An 18,556-nucleotide genomic window follows, 5' to 3' on the forward strand; every position below is an offset into this window, starting at 1 on the left:
GAGATCAAGAGCCACTCGCTCTTCCAACTGAGCAGCCAGGTGCCCATGCTCTTGGATATTTTAAAGCAATGTAAGACATGCAGAATCAAGTAGGCTTTCAAACAATCAGTACTACATAATTACATCACCTTAGCAAATTAAAAAGCCCCATGGAAATTTAATTTACAATATGAAACTGTACAGAAAAATCAACATTTACCAGAGAATTGTCTGTAATACACTGTATCAAATATCCATCCTGGGTCTTTGGGTTCTAGTTGACTAAATGCTAGACCTGATATATACCCCTCAAAAAGTAAAAATTCTAACCCCAGTAAAGTCCTATCCCAAAAATAGAGGGGAAAAATATTAAAATATAAACCTGTTAGTTGCCATGAAGTAAGAAGTCTGTGCTAAGTCCTTGCTTGCTAAAAAAAAAAAAGGGGGGGGGGAGGGAAAAATTATTAGTTCCATTCATTCTCAACAATTATTTAGTGAGCATTTAATATATCCAAGTAGAGAAACATAATAATGAATAAAGCAGACATGGTCCCTGACCACCCGATGTTTAGTATTCTACCAAAGGAGATAAATTAGCAACTTTTAATTATAATAACTATGCTGCTTCCAGACCTAGGGACTCAAGCTTTACTCTGCACACCAAGTATTTGGGGTACTTGCTTAAAATGCAATTCCTAGATATCCTCTCTACAGTGTGACTCGATATGTTTGGAGGACACAAACATTTCTAACAAGTAACCCAGAAATTCTGATGCAAGAGGTCGCTGAAAAGTACTGAACTAAAAGATGAACTAATTTGGACACAAGATCAGAACCTAGAAGACCCTGATATATTTGAGAAAAGTGATTTGTGCTTAAAATTTTTTTAAATTAAAAAAAAAATTTTTTTTAATTGAGTAGCCTGTCATTCAGACCCCAAATCATCAAATAACAATTACTTGATATACCACAATGAAGGGAAAAACAAAATACAAAACACATTCACCCTTCCCCAAAAAACTCCTCTGAGTAATAAAGTAAACTTTAATTTTCCTTAAAACTTAAGTCTTTTCGGGATCCCTGGGTGGCGCAGCGGTTTGGCGCCTGCCTTTGGCCCAGGGCGCGATCCTGGAGACCCGGGATCAAATCCCACATCGGGCTCCCGGTGCATGGAGCCTGCTTCTTCCTCTGCCTATGTCTCTGCCTCTCTCTCTCTCTCTCTCTGTCACTATCATAAATAAATAAAAATTAAAAAAAAAAAACTTAAGTCTTTTCAATATGGGCATATATCCACCTTTATTTAACCTTATCCTTGCTCAATGTAAACTTTCTAATGCTTTGTAAATATAAACAACTTGGGAAAACGTTGGGAATTTACAGACAAAGCACACATTAGCAAAATATAAAATGAGGCCAATTATCAGTTTCATCTAACAAAATTAAAAGGAACTTCATTGCACCAGTGTCTAGATATTGATATTAACCCTTAAAGAAGAGGAACAAGGTTTCATACAATTACAGTTATTAAGGTTAAATTAGAATTTAAAAAATGGGGCAGCCCAGGTGGCTCAGGGGTTTAGCGCCGCCTTCAGCCTGGGGCGTGATCCTGGAGACCCAGGATCAAGTCCCATGTCAGGCTCCCTGCATGGAGCCTGCTTCTCCCTCTGCCTGTGTTCTCTGCCTCTCTCTCTCTCTTTCTCTGTGAATAAATAAATAAAATCTTAAAAAAGAATAAAAAATATGTCCTACCAAGGCTTTGTCAATCATGGAAATAAGTCAAATAAATTCTAGATGATCCTCTGAGTGGCCTATAAAAGCCTGCCTAGGACAATCAACCCTAGAATCACATTAAGATCATCACTCCCAAAATATCCTTAAATTGTCATTACATACTAATCATTTGACTTTATAAAATCTGCTCCAGACTCTGACAAATATTCTCAAGAGACTAATTTTCTTTAACTGGAGATCACCTAAAAACTTTAAGAACCCTGCAGAAAAATCTCAAATTAGAAATAATCATTTTGATTTAAGCCAAGTAAATCCTTTCAATTTAACTTCTGGGCAAAGCATCAATGTTATATATTTGTCACAGTAAATAAATCATGGCTATTAAACGGTAAAACAATTTCAAGTTGGGATTCCTTACCTCGAACCAATTGAGTGCACTTTACCACATGTGTATGTGGGTGATCAATTGTTAGTTCAAAGCCTTTAAAAAAAAAAAAAAGCTTTAGTTAAAAAGCTAAAAAAAAAAACAACACTTTAAAAAGCTAAAGATACTGGAGACATTTTATACTTCTTTTATGTGAGTCATCATCACAGGTCTCCCTCATTGCCCTCTCCCAACACTGCTGTTCAGAGGGTCACACAACACATACAGCATATTCTTCTCTAACACAAATTATCTTCAAAGACAATTATGTTTTTAACTAAATGATAAAGCTAATGCAGTCTCAAGACCCCTGAGGAACCAATAATCTATAAACCGAAAATTATTCTAAGTGTATAAATGATTTATGCAACTTAGATCTTACTGGCATCCACATTAAAATATTAATAAAAATTTATTCCACCAGAAAAATATCATTGTCCCCTAAAATAGTTATTTTGAAGATAATTTAAAGTAAAAAGCTAATTAACAGAAATTAACTTGAAATAACCTTTTAGTGCTCACTTTGGCAGCACATATGCTAAAAAAAAAAAAAAAGAGAGATAAGCCTTGAAGAACTGTGTGTACAGACGTGCATTAAAATATAGCCATACCAGTAACTTTCCGACACAACTCACAAACTCCTCCCTTACCCAGAGAAGAGAAAAAGAGGCCAAAAGAACTAGGAAAATCTCTCTTTTATTTTCCTTATTTGCTAAGCTTTTGAAGGTAGTGTCTCTGATAAAAATAATAATGGAACATCTGGGTTCCCAGCCATTCAACTGCTGGAGCTTGAATTTCTGCACCTCCACTCTGCTGTTTTTTAACTGATTAGAGAGGCATCTGGGGCAGAGTCTGAAAATTCTCTCCCTCTGCCCCTCCCGTCCACATAGACACACACACATGCGCGTTCTTTCTCTCAAATAATCTAAAAAACAAAACTCTATGTGACCTCTTTAAAAAACATTAGAGAGAGTGACAAAACATGAGAGACTCCTAACCCTGGGAAACGAACAAGGGGTAGTGGAAGTGGAGGTAGGTTGGGGGATGGGGTGACTGGGTGACAAGCACTAAGAAGGGCACTTGACAGGATGAGCACTGGGTTGTTATACTATATGTTGGCAAATTGAACTTTAATAAAAAACAAGCCACTGATTACCAATTTTAAAAATAAATACTGTTATCTAAATATAATAAAAAACAGAATAAAAAAATCCATGAAAGGAGAAAAGTTTTTTAGTGTCTGCATTTATCATAAAGTTAAAAAGTGCCAAACCTTCCAAAGCAAATCATGATCCTAGAATTAAAAAAAACCTGCTAACTGCTATTCCAAAGGACGGCTATATCTACCTTCTCTCTATGGTACAGGTCAGGGTTAAACTCTGTACTCCACAACCTCTATAATTTGCAAGAACCTTCACTAGAGATTTTCTTCCTGTTTCCTATTTTGCAAATTTATAACTCTACATTATATACAATTCTTAATGTTTTAAAGAAAAATAAATTTACCTAAAGTCTGCAGAATTATGCTTTCTAGTATCACCAGATCTTGAACTTGTTGCAGGTAAGCCTGCAGATGAGAAGACATATAAATTATTCCCCCAGAAGGCACAATATATAAAGTATAAACAATGCTAACAACTCCTTCCAGGGAAACCAAACCAACAAAAGGCAGGGATGTAGAATTAGCAGGCAGCCTAGGAACTGAAATACAATCTTTATCTCTATTTAGCACAAATTCTCCTCTTAAAAGAAGGAAAAAATGGCACATTGAAGTAACACTTTATCCATAATTAGCTACAGAAAAGGCACCAGAGATTTGGTTCATTTTCAAGACTGACATTTTAGGTTTTAAAGTCATGTAATGTAGACAAAGACAACTAAAAATATATATACTTTTTTTTTCAACACCATCAAAATACATTTGTAGACCCTTCTATAGTACTATAGGCAACCTCAAACATTTGACTCCTGTCAAACCTTCACATCTGAGGTAATGCTATATTTCTAAGAATTAGAAGAGTTCAAAGGAAAAGGGAACAAACCAACAAATTCTCTCAGATTTGTACCAGCCAATACTGTAGCCACTATCCACACATGGCTACTAAGCACCTAAAATGTAGCTAGTCTAAATTGAAATGTGCAACAGAATATACACCAAATTTTGAGGACTTTTAATTAAAAACTAATAATGTAAATGACCTCATTAATGTTTTAATATCCATTTATGCTAAAATGACAATATTTGAGGTTATATAAGATAATATAAAATATAACAGTTCTTTCACTTCTTTTAAATGAAGATTTTATTTCTAATGATTTTAAATGAAGTTCAATGAAAGTTAAAAAAGTTTAATTACACATGACTCCCTTTGTATTTCTAGTGGGACTGCACTGGTCTAGAACTCTTTAAGAGAATGAGACTTAGGGCAGGAGTTAGAGCTACATTGCAGTGACCTTTCCACCTAACTTTATGATCTTCAGTGAGTCCCATAAGAACTTAAGCTATGCTAGTACTTCTCTCCATATAGTGAAGAAAATATCTTACCCTAAGATTCCCCATCTCACAAGGAATAAAAATTCAGATGAGAAATTTGATAAATATACTTTAGAGGGGAAAAAAGTGAGAATTATTTTTTGTTTTACTTTGTTAAAACAAAAATTTTTTTTTCATTTGGTCAGTTCTATGGACCAATGGCATTCACTAGTCTAAAACCTAAATAAAAGTCCAAGGCAGCAATTTTGAACAAGACCTATTGCTGTACCCACAACAGAAAAATAAAGGAAGTCAAGACACTGCTATGTGAAACAATTCACATAACTAAGGGCTATCATCGAAATAAAGGGGTGTCTGGATGGCTCAGTTAAGCATCCAACTTGTGATTTCAGCTCAGGTCAGGATCTCAGGGTTGTGGGAAATCACGCACAGCAGGGAGTCTGCTTGAGATTCCATCCCTCTGCCCCTCCCTGTGCTTTCTCTCCCTCTCAAATAGATAAGAACTGCTTTCTCCAGCATGATCAAAACATGCAAATTTATTTATCTATTTGTTAAAGGATGATGCACGCATCCATCATAAGAGACTTAAATAATCTTAGTAATAGGAATCCACAGTTTTTTATTTTATTTTATTTTATTTTACTTTATTTTATTTTATTTTATTTTAGGAATCCACAGTTTAAACATTTAAAACATCAGATCTCCAAATTTCTCACAATTCATCACTCCTCAACAACAGACTTCCAAAGCCAGGACAGAGTTTCCCCTCATTAAGAAAGTCAAAGAAGGATGGAAGGAAAAAAGCCTATGTGTACATGCTTAGGATAAAGGTCTGATGGAACATATACTGGAATTATAATCAGCAGGATCCTACTAGGGAGAGGGGAGAAGAGCTTTAATTTTAAATGATTCTTAAATGTTCAGGTTCCTTTATAACTAACATATAACTTTTGTAATTTCTTTAAAAGTCAAAAAAAATGACAGCTTCTTTCTTTTTTTTTTTTTTAGAGTCCATAATAAAAATTTATTTATAAGAATATTATTCACGGGGCTCCTGGGTGGGTGGCTCAATCAAAATCTGACTTTGAAAAAAAAAGAAAAAATCTGACTTTGGCTCAAGTCACCATCTCAGGGTCCTGGGGTCAAGCCCCAGTGAGGGCTCCCTGCTCAGCAGGGAGTTTGTCCCCGTGTCCTGCAACCTACTTGTGGGCTCTCTCTCTAATAAACAAAATCTTAAAAAATAAAGAAAATGGGATAATATTTGCAATATAATAGGTGGAAAAGACATACAAGGTACACACGTGTGTAGCTATTCAAAGAAAAGAAGCTAGAAATAATAATGATTCACTTACATAACTGTGGTCCAAATTATATCTAGGTAATACATTTTCTTCTTTTTCTGTATTTTCCAATTTTACTATAATGAATAAACTTTTGCCATAAAGTTTCTGACATTTTTGTAAAGGAAAAAACAAAACCCAAAAGCTTAACTCCCCATTCAGACCTCAGTAAATCAAAGTTACAAAACTAAGTTATCATCAAAATAAATAAAGAAAAATGGGTATGTGTAATTAATCCCCTACCTCACTTCTAGTATCAGGAAGTGATTCCTGCGGATGGAGACAAGCATGTGCTACTTTGATGACATGTTCCAATTTTTTTGGTTGCTCCTCTACTTTAGCTGCTAGAAATAAGGCTGCTGGAGCCACAGACTGGAAGGAAAGAAAATAAACCATATTTATTATGTATTCCTAGATCAAGATAGACCTTTAAAAAAATCTAAGTCTCAAACCAAGTTCTTCGCTTGCCTCAACTTCACTTCTTGTTAATGCCTTTTCTTCTCCTTAAAATGTCTTCCCTTCTCCAACCCATTCATTTACATCCATTCCCAAAAACCAATCCTTTAATGAACTCTCATTAAAAGCTATCTTTCAGATAAACTACTAGATGTAAATAGTTGGCTATTTAAAATGACATTCTTTCTTAAGTTTATATCATAACCCTCTATATACTTTTTTTTTTTTTAAAGGAGTAAAATGAAAGTAGAGTAGTAGTTGCCAGGGGCTGGAAGAAAATGAAAATGGAAGAGACCACTAATGCATAAGAAGTTTCTTTCTGGGGGAATGTAAATGTTGAGTTAGATCGTGGCAATGGTTGCACAACCTCATGAATACACTAAAAACCAGTGAATTGGGGCGCTTGGATGGCTCACTCAGTTAAGCATCCAACTCTTGGTTTTTGCTCAGGTCATGATCTCGAGGTCATGGGATGGAGTCCCTTGTCTGGCTCCACACTCAGCACAGAGTCGGCTTGATATTCTTTCCCCCTCCTTCCCCCTCCCCCTCTGCTCCTCCACCTGCTCAAGCACGCACTCACTCTCTAAAATAAATAAAATCTTAAAAAAAAACAACAACAACCCAGTGAGTTGTACGCTTTAAAAGGATAAATTTTATTGTATGTGAATTATCTCAATTATATCTGAGGGGAACACAAATCTTAAAAAAGAGAATTCAAAAATTATTATATTCAAGATGTTATACAAAGGCATTTTGGGGAAAAAAAATCTCAAGCCAACACACCAGTAAACAACAAATTCAGTCACTAAACAATGTAAGAGATTAAAGCAATATGACATAAATGTAGCCTGGTAATTGACCTGGGAAACCTCAAGAATTTCTACTGAATCTTAAGAAGAATATTTCAGTGAATCAAAGACAGCAATGGCAAGAACCAGGAGTCAAAAAAATATAATAAATAATTTTATACAATTTAATATCTATTTCACTTTAATGAGTAGAACTAACAAGCATTCTAATATTTATTTGTATCCCTGATACTATCTGCTACTTTGCTGAAACAGATTTTTGTCCACAAATCCAATTCACAGTAACAATTCTCTTCCTTCATATCTATTGCAGTTGTATGCAGCAAGCTCCATATATATTCCTAGACCTTAGGATAAGCAAAGCAGAACCAGAATAAGGGGCATGAACAAGATGTAAGGAATCAGAGCATGATGCACACTAAATTGAGTAGGTGATATAAATAACGGGATGTGGAACACAAAAGAGCTTTAACAAGAGAGTGACAGTGAAGATTTTAGAAAAAAAAAAAAAAGTTTAAGAAATATTTAGAAAGAAATATCTAGGGGCACCTGGGTGGCTCATTTAGTTGAACATCTGCCTTTGGCTGGGGTCATGGTCCAGGAGTCCAGAGACTCAACGGCTCAGTGGGGAGTCTGCTTTTCCCTCTGCCCCTCCTCCCAATAATAAATGCACTTTCTCAAATAAATGAAAGGAAAGAATGAAACACATTAAAAGTTAATTTTTAAAAAGAAAAAAAATTAGTAATCCAGGCATTAATAAATAAAGTTTAGAGTAGGCACTAGCAGTAGAAATAAAGGGGAAAAAAGCCTACAGGTGGGCAGCCCAGGGGGCTCAGTGGTTTAGCACTGCCTTCAGCCCAGGGTGTGATCCTGGAGACCGGGGATCGAGTCCCACGTGGGGTTCCCAGTATGGAGCCTGCTTCTCTGCCTCTCTCTCTCTCTGTACCTCTCATGAATAAATAAATAAAATCTTAAAAGAAAAAAAAGAAACCCACAGCATGATTTTAGAAAATTAATAGGGCTTCACTAAATGTATGTGTTATGTATTTGCATGTGGAGAAAAAAAATTCTAAAATGTCAATAGGATTATCTCTGAGCAGTTAGGAACAGGAGGAATATCATCATTTCCTCCTTTATTCTCTGTCTTCTTTTAGTTTTATGACAACTATAATACAGAGAAAAGTTAACACTCTAAAAATTAACAGGATTTTATAATTGGAAAAAAACAGAAAAGGAAAAGAACTAGCTATAGACAACACTAAGATTTTAAGCCTACTACTTTGCCTTCAAGGAGCTAAAGATTTATTCAAAATGCACAAACTAAAATACAGTATACACAAACAATGGCTAAGAAAAGGCAAGCTAGTAACTCATTAAATGAAAGACTGCAAAAGATAAATTTCAATCTAAATTTTGCAGTCAACCATGTAAATACTCATTGGTCCTTATGGAATCACTTACCAAGCCGGTTTACAACAGCATTTTCCTATCAAAGGCAATTTCTTTTTTTTTTTTAAAGATTTTATTTATTTATTCATAGAGATGCAGAGAGAGAGAGAGAGAGAGAGAGAGAGAGAGAGAGGCAGAGACACAGGCAGAGGGAGAAGCAGGCTCCATGCAGAGCCTTACGTGGGACTCGATCCAGGGTCTCCAGATCACGCCCTGGGCTGCAGGCGGCGCTAAACCGCTGTGCTATGGGGGCTGCCCTCAAAGGCAATTTCTAAGAGGAATTCTTATACCAGATAAGAATATAAGATTTCCTCCATTATTTTAAAAGAATAAAAATGCTACTTAATACTTGTTAGGTACAGGCACTTTGTAAATTAATTCATTTAAATCTTATTAACTACTGGGGCGCCCTAGGTGGGTCAGTTGGTTAAGTGTCCAACTCTTGATTTAAGCTCAGGTCATGATCTCAGCATTTCGGGATCTAGCCCCGTTTTGGACTCCATGCTGCTTAATGGGGAGTCTGCCTGAGCTTCTCTCCCCCTCTGCCCCTCCCTCTACTCACACTCCCTCTCTAATAAATAAATAAACTTATTAACTGCACTGTGAGATAGGCACTATTATTACTGACTCCAAAGAGATGAAAAACCTAGGCCTATGGTAACTTACCCAGGCCATATAACTAGTAAGTAGTGCAAAAAAATCCAAACTTAGACATGTCTGCCTCCAGAGCTCATCCTCTTAACCACTAAGCTTGACTCCTTAAGGATAATCAGAATATAATACACCCAATCAAATCTGTTAGGCATTAAAATACAACACCTACATTTTATAACGTATGAAATATGACATAAATACACACACCAGGCTGCTCACCATAATTTTACACTCCCTCATTTGAAAATATTTGACAGTACATACAGAAATTCAATTCGCGAGGTTAAATTTCTTCTCAGAGTACTGCAATGCCAGAATTTAAGTGAAAATAAATCAGTCCTTTAATCATGTCCACAAAAGAAATAAAATTTATTTCCATCAAAAGGCAAATTCTTTATCTTCCAGGGTGTAGGAAATATACTTATCTTGATCTGAGTGATGGTTACATATACATGCGATAATAATAATGCAAAAAGTAATCAAGTTGCACACTTTAAATTTTTATGCTTTACTGTTAAACCTCAACAACAACAAAAAATTTTAGGACACCTAAGTGGCTCAGTCGGTTAAGCATCTGTTTTCGGCTCAGGTCAAGTCACACACTGGGCTCCCTGATCAATAGGGGAGTCTGCTTCTCTCTCTCCTTCAACCCTTCCCCCTTGCTCATGCTCTCTGTCTCTCTCATGCTTGCTCTCTCGCTCTAATAAATAAAATCTTTTTTTAAGTTTTAAAAAATAATTTTTTTCAATTTTAAAAGGCAAAACTTTTTTAGGCTCCAAAACACTATAAACAAAGAGATACAACAAAATGAGAAAAGTATTCACAACATTTGACATACAGCTCTAATACATGAGAGCTCGTATACATAAGAAAATCAGAAAAGAGGGGCAAAGAATCAACAGTCAATTTTTAAGCCAGTTCTTCAATTTCATGAGACCAATGACCAATAATAGGTATAAGGTCAACTTCACTAACTGAAAAAATGTAAATTAAGAAAATAATTCAGGACACCCTCTATCTTGCTCCCCACTGTATCCCAAGTGCTCAGCAATTAGTTAAAACTTAATATTTCCTGATGTAATGAGTATGTTATTTGTGAGGATGCAGAGGACTTTCTCTTATTACAGTGCTGGAAACAATGTATGCTGATATAATCTTTCAGTAAGGCAAACTGACACAATGAAACAATGTATACTGATATAATCTTTCAGTAGGGCAAATTAACACAACAAACCAATGTATACTGATATAATCTTTCAGAAGGGCAAATTGACACAACAAAATTTTTTAAATGCAGCCCTGGGGACGTAGTAATTTTACCTACATAGTAATTTTACCTACAGGAATTTATATTAGAAAAGTCATGTAAGTCTTACATTATATATGTACCAATTTTATGTAACATTATTTATAGTTACTAAACTAGAAAAAACTCAAATATGCACCAATAGGTAGCTAAAATAAATAGGTGAAGTAAATTATAGTAACTACACAAAAAAAATATAATGTGGCCAATTAAAATACAGCTGACCCTTTAACAACACTGGTTTGAACTGTGTCAGTCCATGTATGTGCAGATTTTTCCTATACAGTACAGTACTGCAATTGTATTTTCACTTCCTTATGATTTTCATAATATTTTTTTCTCCAGCATACTTTTTTGTGAGGATATGGTATATGATACATATATAAAATATGTGTTAGTTGCATTATTGGTAAGGCTTCTGGTCAAAGTAAGCTATTAGTAGTTAACTTTCTGGGGAGTCAAGAGTTATATGTAGTTTTTCAATGATGTGAAGGTAGGCACCCCTAACCCTACCCTGTTCAAAGGTCAAGATATCCAATATATATTCAACTGATAAAGGCAACTCACATAACAGTAGTATGGTAAGAAGAGATTTTTTTATTAGAAATACATAAATACTAGTATATGCACACAAAAATGTCCAAGGAACTATATGAAAAAAACATTTATTAATGGTTACCTCTGAAGGGTAGGATTACAGAACAGCTTTCACTTTCTACATTATACATTTCTGTATTAATTTTTGCCATACATATTACCCTTGTAATGAGAAAAAAATAACATGAAAAAATGCGTGGGAGCTTGACAGGATAAATATCAATGCTACAACAATGTATTAAATATTCTCCAATTTGAACTTGGATTTATCATAAGTTAACTCTTAAAATTAAGATATTAAAGGGTGATGCTTCTGATCTGTTAATTCCAGATGCCTCAAATTGATTCTCTAGAGAGATCAACAGTCTCAAAATTAAAAAGTCATTGGATTTTGGCAAAGGTCCTGTTATCCACTAGAATCTCTCCATATTAAATAATTACTAGATCGTTCATTCATTCAAGTTTACTGACGGTGCTTTGGAGGATACACAGAAAAGTGAGTCTCTTCCCTTGCTAAGCTTAAAACACAGGAAATAAGGAAAAATATAATTTAAAAGATAAAAATAGAAATATATACTATATACATGCATAAAGTGGACAAGTTGATTTGAGATGTATTACATCCTGGATTTCAAATCTTTACAATAATAAAAGGTAAGACGTAGAAGACATTCAGAACTGGCAAGATGATTATGGACTTCCTCTTCAAATTTCATTCTTTATCTACTACCTTCTATTCTAGAACTATCAGCCTCATTAAATGCTTTTTTCTATCTTAATAAAATTGCTCTTGCGATCAGAGGTAGAACATGGCTGGAGGTAAGAGGTCTACTGGTAAGAGAAAGCCAAGCTGACTGGATAATCAGTAAAAAGTGGGAATACTTAATCCACAGATGCAAATGGTTTCCTATGCAGTTATTCCCAACAGTGAATACACCAATTCCTTACATTACAAGAGCAACATCTAGCTTCATAGATTCTCTTTCCATGGCATTAAAAAAAGAGCTCAAAGTCTATCATCCTAGGGGTAAGTCTTAAACACTTTTCCTCAAAACATAACCTCTCTTAAAAAAAAAAAATTAACTCACAAACCCATATGAAGTATTCATCAGGTTTAGTCCTATTGTCATTTTATTAAATAAATAAATCTTACCTGCAACTGGGATATCACTATGCACTTGCTTCCAAGTCATTTATAATAATGTTAAATAGGACCATTTCAGGTATCAAAACTGAAAATAGCACTATTTACAATTCTGTCCAGAAAAAAAAAATCCCTTTATTACTATTATTTTATTTTTCCTATCTTAAAAGTCACCTCCCAGTCATCACATAATGTGCCTTCCCTCTCCAACCATTGATTGCAATTATATCAAAGGCTTTTAGAAAATCTAAATCACTTACATTCACTTGTCTTCCTCTGGCTATATTATTATTTACCACTTCAAAAACTACACTTAAATTAAGCAATATTTCCCCTTTAATGCTCCTCTCCCAACCCGAAAATGCCAAGTTTAAGTGTTCAACAATCTATTTATCAGAGAAGCCATCTATTCTAACGATGTACTAAATCTACTAAATAACTGCCTGGACAGTTTACAGGAAAACTGGATCCAGTGTGACACATAATGAGAGTGATCAATCCTAAATTCTAAACTTCAAATCCCAGTTCAGCAACAAAGATCAACTCCACCCTCGCCACCCCCCCACACACACACACAAGAATTTGTTGCAATTGATCACAAAAAGATTATACCATACAAAAAAATACTTACGTTTCGATGGAACTGTGTAAAGGACTGAATCATGTAGAATCGATGCATGTATACAATAGCAGTGTTGATAGTCAATTGTGAGCTAAAATCCTAAAGTTAAGGCTCCAAAACAGGCAGTACAACCCCCAAATATATAACCTCCCTATCCTCCCAAAAGGACCAAGCAAGACAAACATAGTATGTGCTTCCTTTTTTTTTTTGTTTTTTAAGATTTTATTTATTTATTCATGAGACTGGGGCGGGGGGGGGGGGGGCAGAGGCACAGGCAGAGGGAGAAGCAGGCTCCATGCAAGGAGCCCGACGTTGGACTCGATCCGGGATCTCCAGGATCAGGCCCTGGGCTGAAGGCGGCGCTAAACCGCCGAGCCACCCGGGCTGCCCTAGTATGTGCTTCTAAATGAAAATCATACTTAATTTTCCAAATTAAAGAGCAAATCTGTTTTCTTTCATCAATTATTAAACACCAATTGGCACAATATAATGCCCTACACACAACCAGTTTTCAGTATGTAAATCTGCAGAATTGATAAGCTTCTTAACACGTGTGGATCAAGGAATATAAGAAAATTATGTAGACCTAAACCTGTCATTTGCCTCCTGAAAGTCCTGCAGTGGTGATCCATTAGCTCAAGGTTATCTCTTCACATCACTTACAATGCTCTCCCTAATCCAGCCCCTAGGTATGTTTCCACTATCTCCTCACTTTCTAAGCTCCAGAAATGAGCTTTTTCAGTCCCACTTGTCTGTGGCGACTAAGCCTTCCCATTCGGTGATCAGTGGGAACAGGAACACTGCGGAAAGATTTGATATACTCATTCACTAACAAAAAATTTTAAATGTCTTACTTCTAAAAACCTCAGAAGAGAACGTGGGTTATCAGAAGAGGCCGTGGTCCCAAGATGTCAACAACCTTAATAACAACACACACAGAAAAAAGGGCTAGACATACTGAAACAATTTCAAACAAAAGCTCAACTCAGTACTAACCGGATGCTTAGGAAACAAACTGGATATCCACAATAAGGAGAACACTTCTTTTGAAGCGAGCAAACACTTTAAGACACAACAAACATTACAGCCAGCGACACACTTAAATAGAAGCTGCACTCAGAAATAATTCCCCACTTCCAGAGCACAAAGAAGTTTAGAACTACATAAGCTTTCTCTGCTAGGAAATGAGTATATTTTCTGACAAAAATACTTGAAGGGGAAAAAAAAAAAATCACTAAATTACTTGATCTTGGGCAGCCCGGGGTGGCTCAGCGGTTTAGCGCCGCCTTCGGCCCAGGGTGTGATCCTGGAGACCGGGGATCGAGTCCCGGATCGGGCTCCCTGCATGGAGCCTGCTTCTCCCTCTGCCTCTGTGTGTGTCTCATAAATAAATAAAATCTTTAAAAATAAATTAAATAAATAACTTGATCTTTGGAATATTAAAAACAAATACACATTAGAACTGAGTAAATTAAAAACTCCACATTCTGTAAATGGTCTTTTAAAACATTAGATCCCTGGGTCTATATCCTTACAAATAGAAACTGACATCCTCCCTTCCTCTGAAATTATAAAACTTTAACAATAACTACCGTTTGAACACGAGCGCCACACATTTTGTTAGGCATTAAAAACTAGATGCAAGGGGGCAGGACTCCATTTTACAGACGAGCAAACCAAGAATTCGACAGGTTTCTTCAAGAGTTCCTAAGCGGAAAGAACGGATTTAGAATCAAAGCTGGGGCGTTAGTTCTAGGCCACCCTCTCTCTTTCGGAGACTTTCCAGGTCTTGAATTTCTCAAAACTCTCTTTACACACTGAAGTTCAAGAGGCGGCCGTCCACAGCGAAACCTCCTCCAAACCCCTAGGGCATAGCGGGAAAGTAGAATCTCTTAAGTCACCAGACTTAACACAGCACAACGAAAGGAAACTACGAAGGGCTGGTTCAAATACAAAGCTGCGAAGGATACGAGTTCCCAGCAAGGCTGGTGGCCCTGGTGAGCGAGCGGGAAATTAACTCCGCCTCGCTTCCCTGGCGCAAACACTGACTTTCAGCCCGCCCCACCGTGGGCTCCTCCACCCGGACATTCAGCCCCGGTCCCCCCTCTTTCCTCTACCGTCTCTGACAGAGCCTGGAGCCTGGACGCCCGAGCAAGGCGGGTCTGACTCCAAGGCCGGAGGCCTAGGCCGCAAGGATACACGTTAAGACGTTGTCCCATGTCCTGGAGCAGATTGGCCGCCTGCTGGCGATAAGAAAGTTCTTTATCTGGGTCCAGGCCAAAACGACGGGATGGGCTATTTTCCAGCTGTTCTCGACTAAAATACCACCGTTTGTTGTTGTTCTTCCTCTCTCCCTCCATAGTGCTTCAACCAGAAGGCAGCGGCGGAGGCTGCAAGCACTTCCCAGCGTCACCTAAGCGGCGACACACATCCGCTGTGCGGGGGCAACTGCGACGTGACGAACTTCCGCTGAAAGGTGGCCGACTAGGTTGTAACAGGCTTCCGCAAAAGAATGCTAGATAAAGGGGCTACTTCCGGAATGGGCCTCGCGACGGCCTGTAGCCGAGTTAGCAGCCAGTAGGAGACCAGGAAAGACCTCGAGTCGAGGACGCAGGCGCCAGTCACGTGACCCTTAGAGGGTTGGGTGGGGTTAGAAGGTCTCGTTGGAAACCGCGTCTCCTCTCGCGAGAGCTGCGCCGAGTCGTCGCGTGGTGGCCGAGGTGGCCAGGCGACTGTTGTGGCGGGAGGAGGCGCCCGCCCACGCGCCCCTCGGCGGTTCCTCGGAGAACTTCGTTTGTGACCGAGGTGGCGACGTAAAATGGGGGAGGATAGCGAGCTTGACAGTGGGAACAGGTGAGATTGTCCAAAACTGGACAGAGTGTAATCAAAGAGAGTGGCCCTACCGTATATATCGTAATATAAAGCAGCTAGAAAGCTCTTAGGTTCTTGGTAGCAGTGTAAACTTTGCGAAGGCGCTTTGCAGCATTGTCTAGAGCTTTGAAAAGAATTTCCTGGGCTTCGCCATAGTGATACCACATAACGGAATGCAAATTTAATTAATAGTATTGATTTACGGATTCCCATGCTCCAGACACACTGTTTACTCTTAAATATACTATTTTCATTTAAAAGGCGGCCCAACCCCTGGGAACCTGGGTGGCTCAGGGGTTGAGCATCTGCCTTTAGCTCAGGTTGTGACCCCGGGGTCCCGGGATCGAGTCCTGCATGGGGCTCCCCGGAGGGAGCCTGCTTCTCCCTCTGTGTGTCTCATGAGTACATAAATAAATAATAAATAAATAAATAAATAGCAGGCCCAAACCCCAAGAGGTAGTAGTACTATTTCAGTCCCTGTTCTGTGGACGAGTGAACTAAAACTGGCCCTTCATTGTGGAAAGCTTCCACCTCCACCTTGCACACGTAAGAATTGTTGTCCCCCGCCAAGAAACATCCCCGCTGAACGCCTAATGCGTGTTTGATCCTGGCCTAGATATCTTAACCTCTTTGTACCTCTTGTATAAATGTAAATGACAACAGTACCTACGTTTTAGGTTAAGAAGGATTAAATGAAGATGGAATTAGTTGAAAGGCTTTATTTTTTTTTTTAAGATATTATTTATTTATTCATGAGAGACACAGAGAGAGAGGCAGAGACACAGGCAGAGGGAGAAGCAGGCCCCATGCAGGGAGCCCAATGTGGGACTCGATCCCAGGGCTCCAGGATCAGGCCCTGGGCTGAAAGCGGTGCTAAACTGCTGAGCCCCCCCGGGCTGCCCAGTTGAAAGGCTTTATAATAGTACTTGGCACATAGGAAATCTATTGACATTCAGTAGATGTCATCATAGTATTTGTTGTTATATGAAAAGTGAGTTGTATCCTTAGCACCTACCTAGTACAGTCCCGGCCCTGGTAGTCAGTACATGTCACATAAATGCACCCTACAATGAAGAAATTTAGGGCTCGGGGAGATTAAGTAGTTTGCCCCACACTACACTGCTATTACGTGTAGGTGTTTAAATCAAGTCTAATTCCATTGTTCTTTCCATTTTAACAGACTTCATTCTTGCGTTTCTGAAACCATTTACCTTGATTAAATTGGGAGAGTATTCGAATTTTTTTATCTTTTATAGTATTTTGAGTTTTGTCATTTTAGACATGCTGCTGCTCAGTTTGATTCTGATTCACTCTCAGAAGTATTTCCTCCCATTTCAGCCCCTCCTTTGCCATATACTACCTATAATTAGCATTAGCTATATTTTACTCCAGAAAAATTGAGGTTTGGGAAGATTTAAATGACTTATTTCAGGTTATAACATTTAAAAATTTATAATTTCAAACTTCTAACATCACAGACTTGTTTCTTTTAATAGATTAAGCATTTTTTTCAACTATGTAGTCATTATATTGTCTTTTTTTTAAGATTTTATTTATTCATGAGAGATAATACAGAGAGAGAGGCAGAGACACAAGCAGAGGGAGAAGCAGGCTCCATGCAGGGAGCCTGACGTGGGACTCGATCCTGGGTCTCCAGGATTACACTCTGGGTGGAAGGCAGGTGCTAAACGGCTGAGCCACCCAGGGATCCCCTGTATTGTCTTTTACTTTTATTTTTTTTTAATTTTTTTTAAATTATTTATTCATGATAGTCATAGAGAGAGGAGAGAGAGGCAGAGACACAGGCAGAGGGAGAAGCGGGCTCCATGCCAGGAGCCCGACGTGGGACTCGATCCCGGGACGGGATCGTGCCCTGGGCCAAAGACAGGCACTAAACCGCTGAGCCACCCAGGGATTCCCCCCCCCACCCCGTATTGTCTTTTAAACAGCCCAAATTATTTCTTCCAGAATCCTCTTGCCCATTTCTGTCCTGTGTTTGGTTCTCCATTATTCTTTTTTTTCTTTAAGATTTTATTTATTTATTCATGAGAGACACAGAGAGAGAGGCTGAGACACAGGCAGGGGGAGAAGCAGGCTCCATGCAAGGAGCTCGACATTGGACCAGATCCCGGGACTCCAGAATCACACCCTGAGCTGAAGGCAGATGCTCAACCCCTGGACACTCAACCCCTGAGCCACCCAGGCATCCCTGGTTCTCCATTATTAAAAAAAGATTTTATTTATCTGAGAGAGTGTGTATGCATGCACGAATGGGGGAGAGACAGATGGAGAGGGAGAAGCAGACTTCCCCACTTAGCAGGGAACTGCCTGGAGGCTCAAGCCCAGGACCCTGCCCACTCAATCCCAGGACTCAAGCCCAGGACCCTGAGAGCACGACCTGAACTGAAGGCAGACACTTAACCCAGTGACCCATCCAGGCACAGCTGATCCTCCATTTAAACTCTTAGATTGAGGATTCCATTTTGCATTTTCTATCCTGGCTGAGTATAACAATTTTCCGAGAAAAAGTTTCAGGGATCTGTTAAGCTAGACAATGCAGGTGATAATCAGTGGGTTGTTACCCTGCCATACAGAAGACAGGGACCTGCGTGACTCGGAGAAATTATTCTTTGAGAAGATAAAGACTTGAAAGAAGGAGGCAGGAATAGCCATTGCTAAA

The 18,556-nt window shown here is 38.2% G+C and overlaps 1 protein-coding gene across 1 annotated transcript in view; it reads right to left on the reverse strand.

Moving 5' to 3' along the window:
* CCNT1 (cyclin T1) overlaps nt 1–15,457 on the reverse strand; it is a 34,183-nt gene extending 18,726 nt beyond the window's left edge. The window contains exons 1-6 of the mRNA XM_041736309.1: nt 15,205–15,457; nt 13,015–13,096; nt 6,212–6,340; nt 3,641–3,701; nt 2,129–2,191; nt 362–407 (exon numbers count right to left, since the gene is read on the reverse strand). Coding sequence (XP_041592243.1) covers nt 362–407; nt 2,129–2,191; nt 3,641–3,701; nt 6,212–6,340; nt 13,015–13,096; nt 15,205–15,365 — 542 coding nt within the window. The 5' untranslated portion in view covers nt 15,366–15,457. The remainder of the gene's footprint in view (nt 1–361; nt 408–2,128; nt 2,192–3,640; nt 3,702–6,211; nt 6,341–13,014; nt 13,097–15,204) is intronic.
* Between the last annotated feature and the right edge of the window lie 3,099 nt (nt 15,458–18,556).

The sequence above is a fragment of the Vulpes lagopus genome, chromosome 21 (assembly GCF_018345385.1).
Source record: "Vulpes lagopus strain Blue_001 chromosome 21, ASM1834538v1, whole genome shotgun sequence".
In the NCBI taxonomy this organism is placed as follows: domain Eukaryota; kingdom Metazoa; phylum Chordata; class Mammalia; order Carnivora; family Canidae; genus Vulpes; species Vulpes lagopus.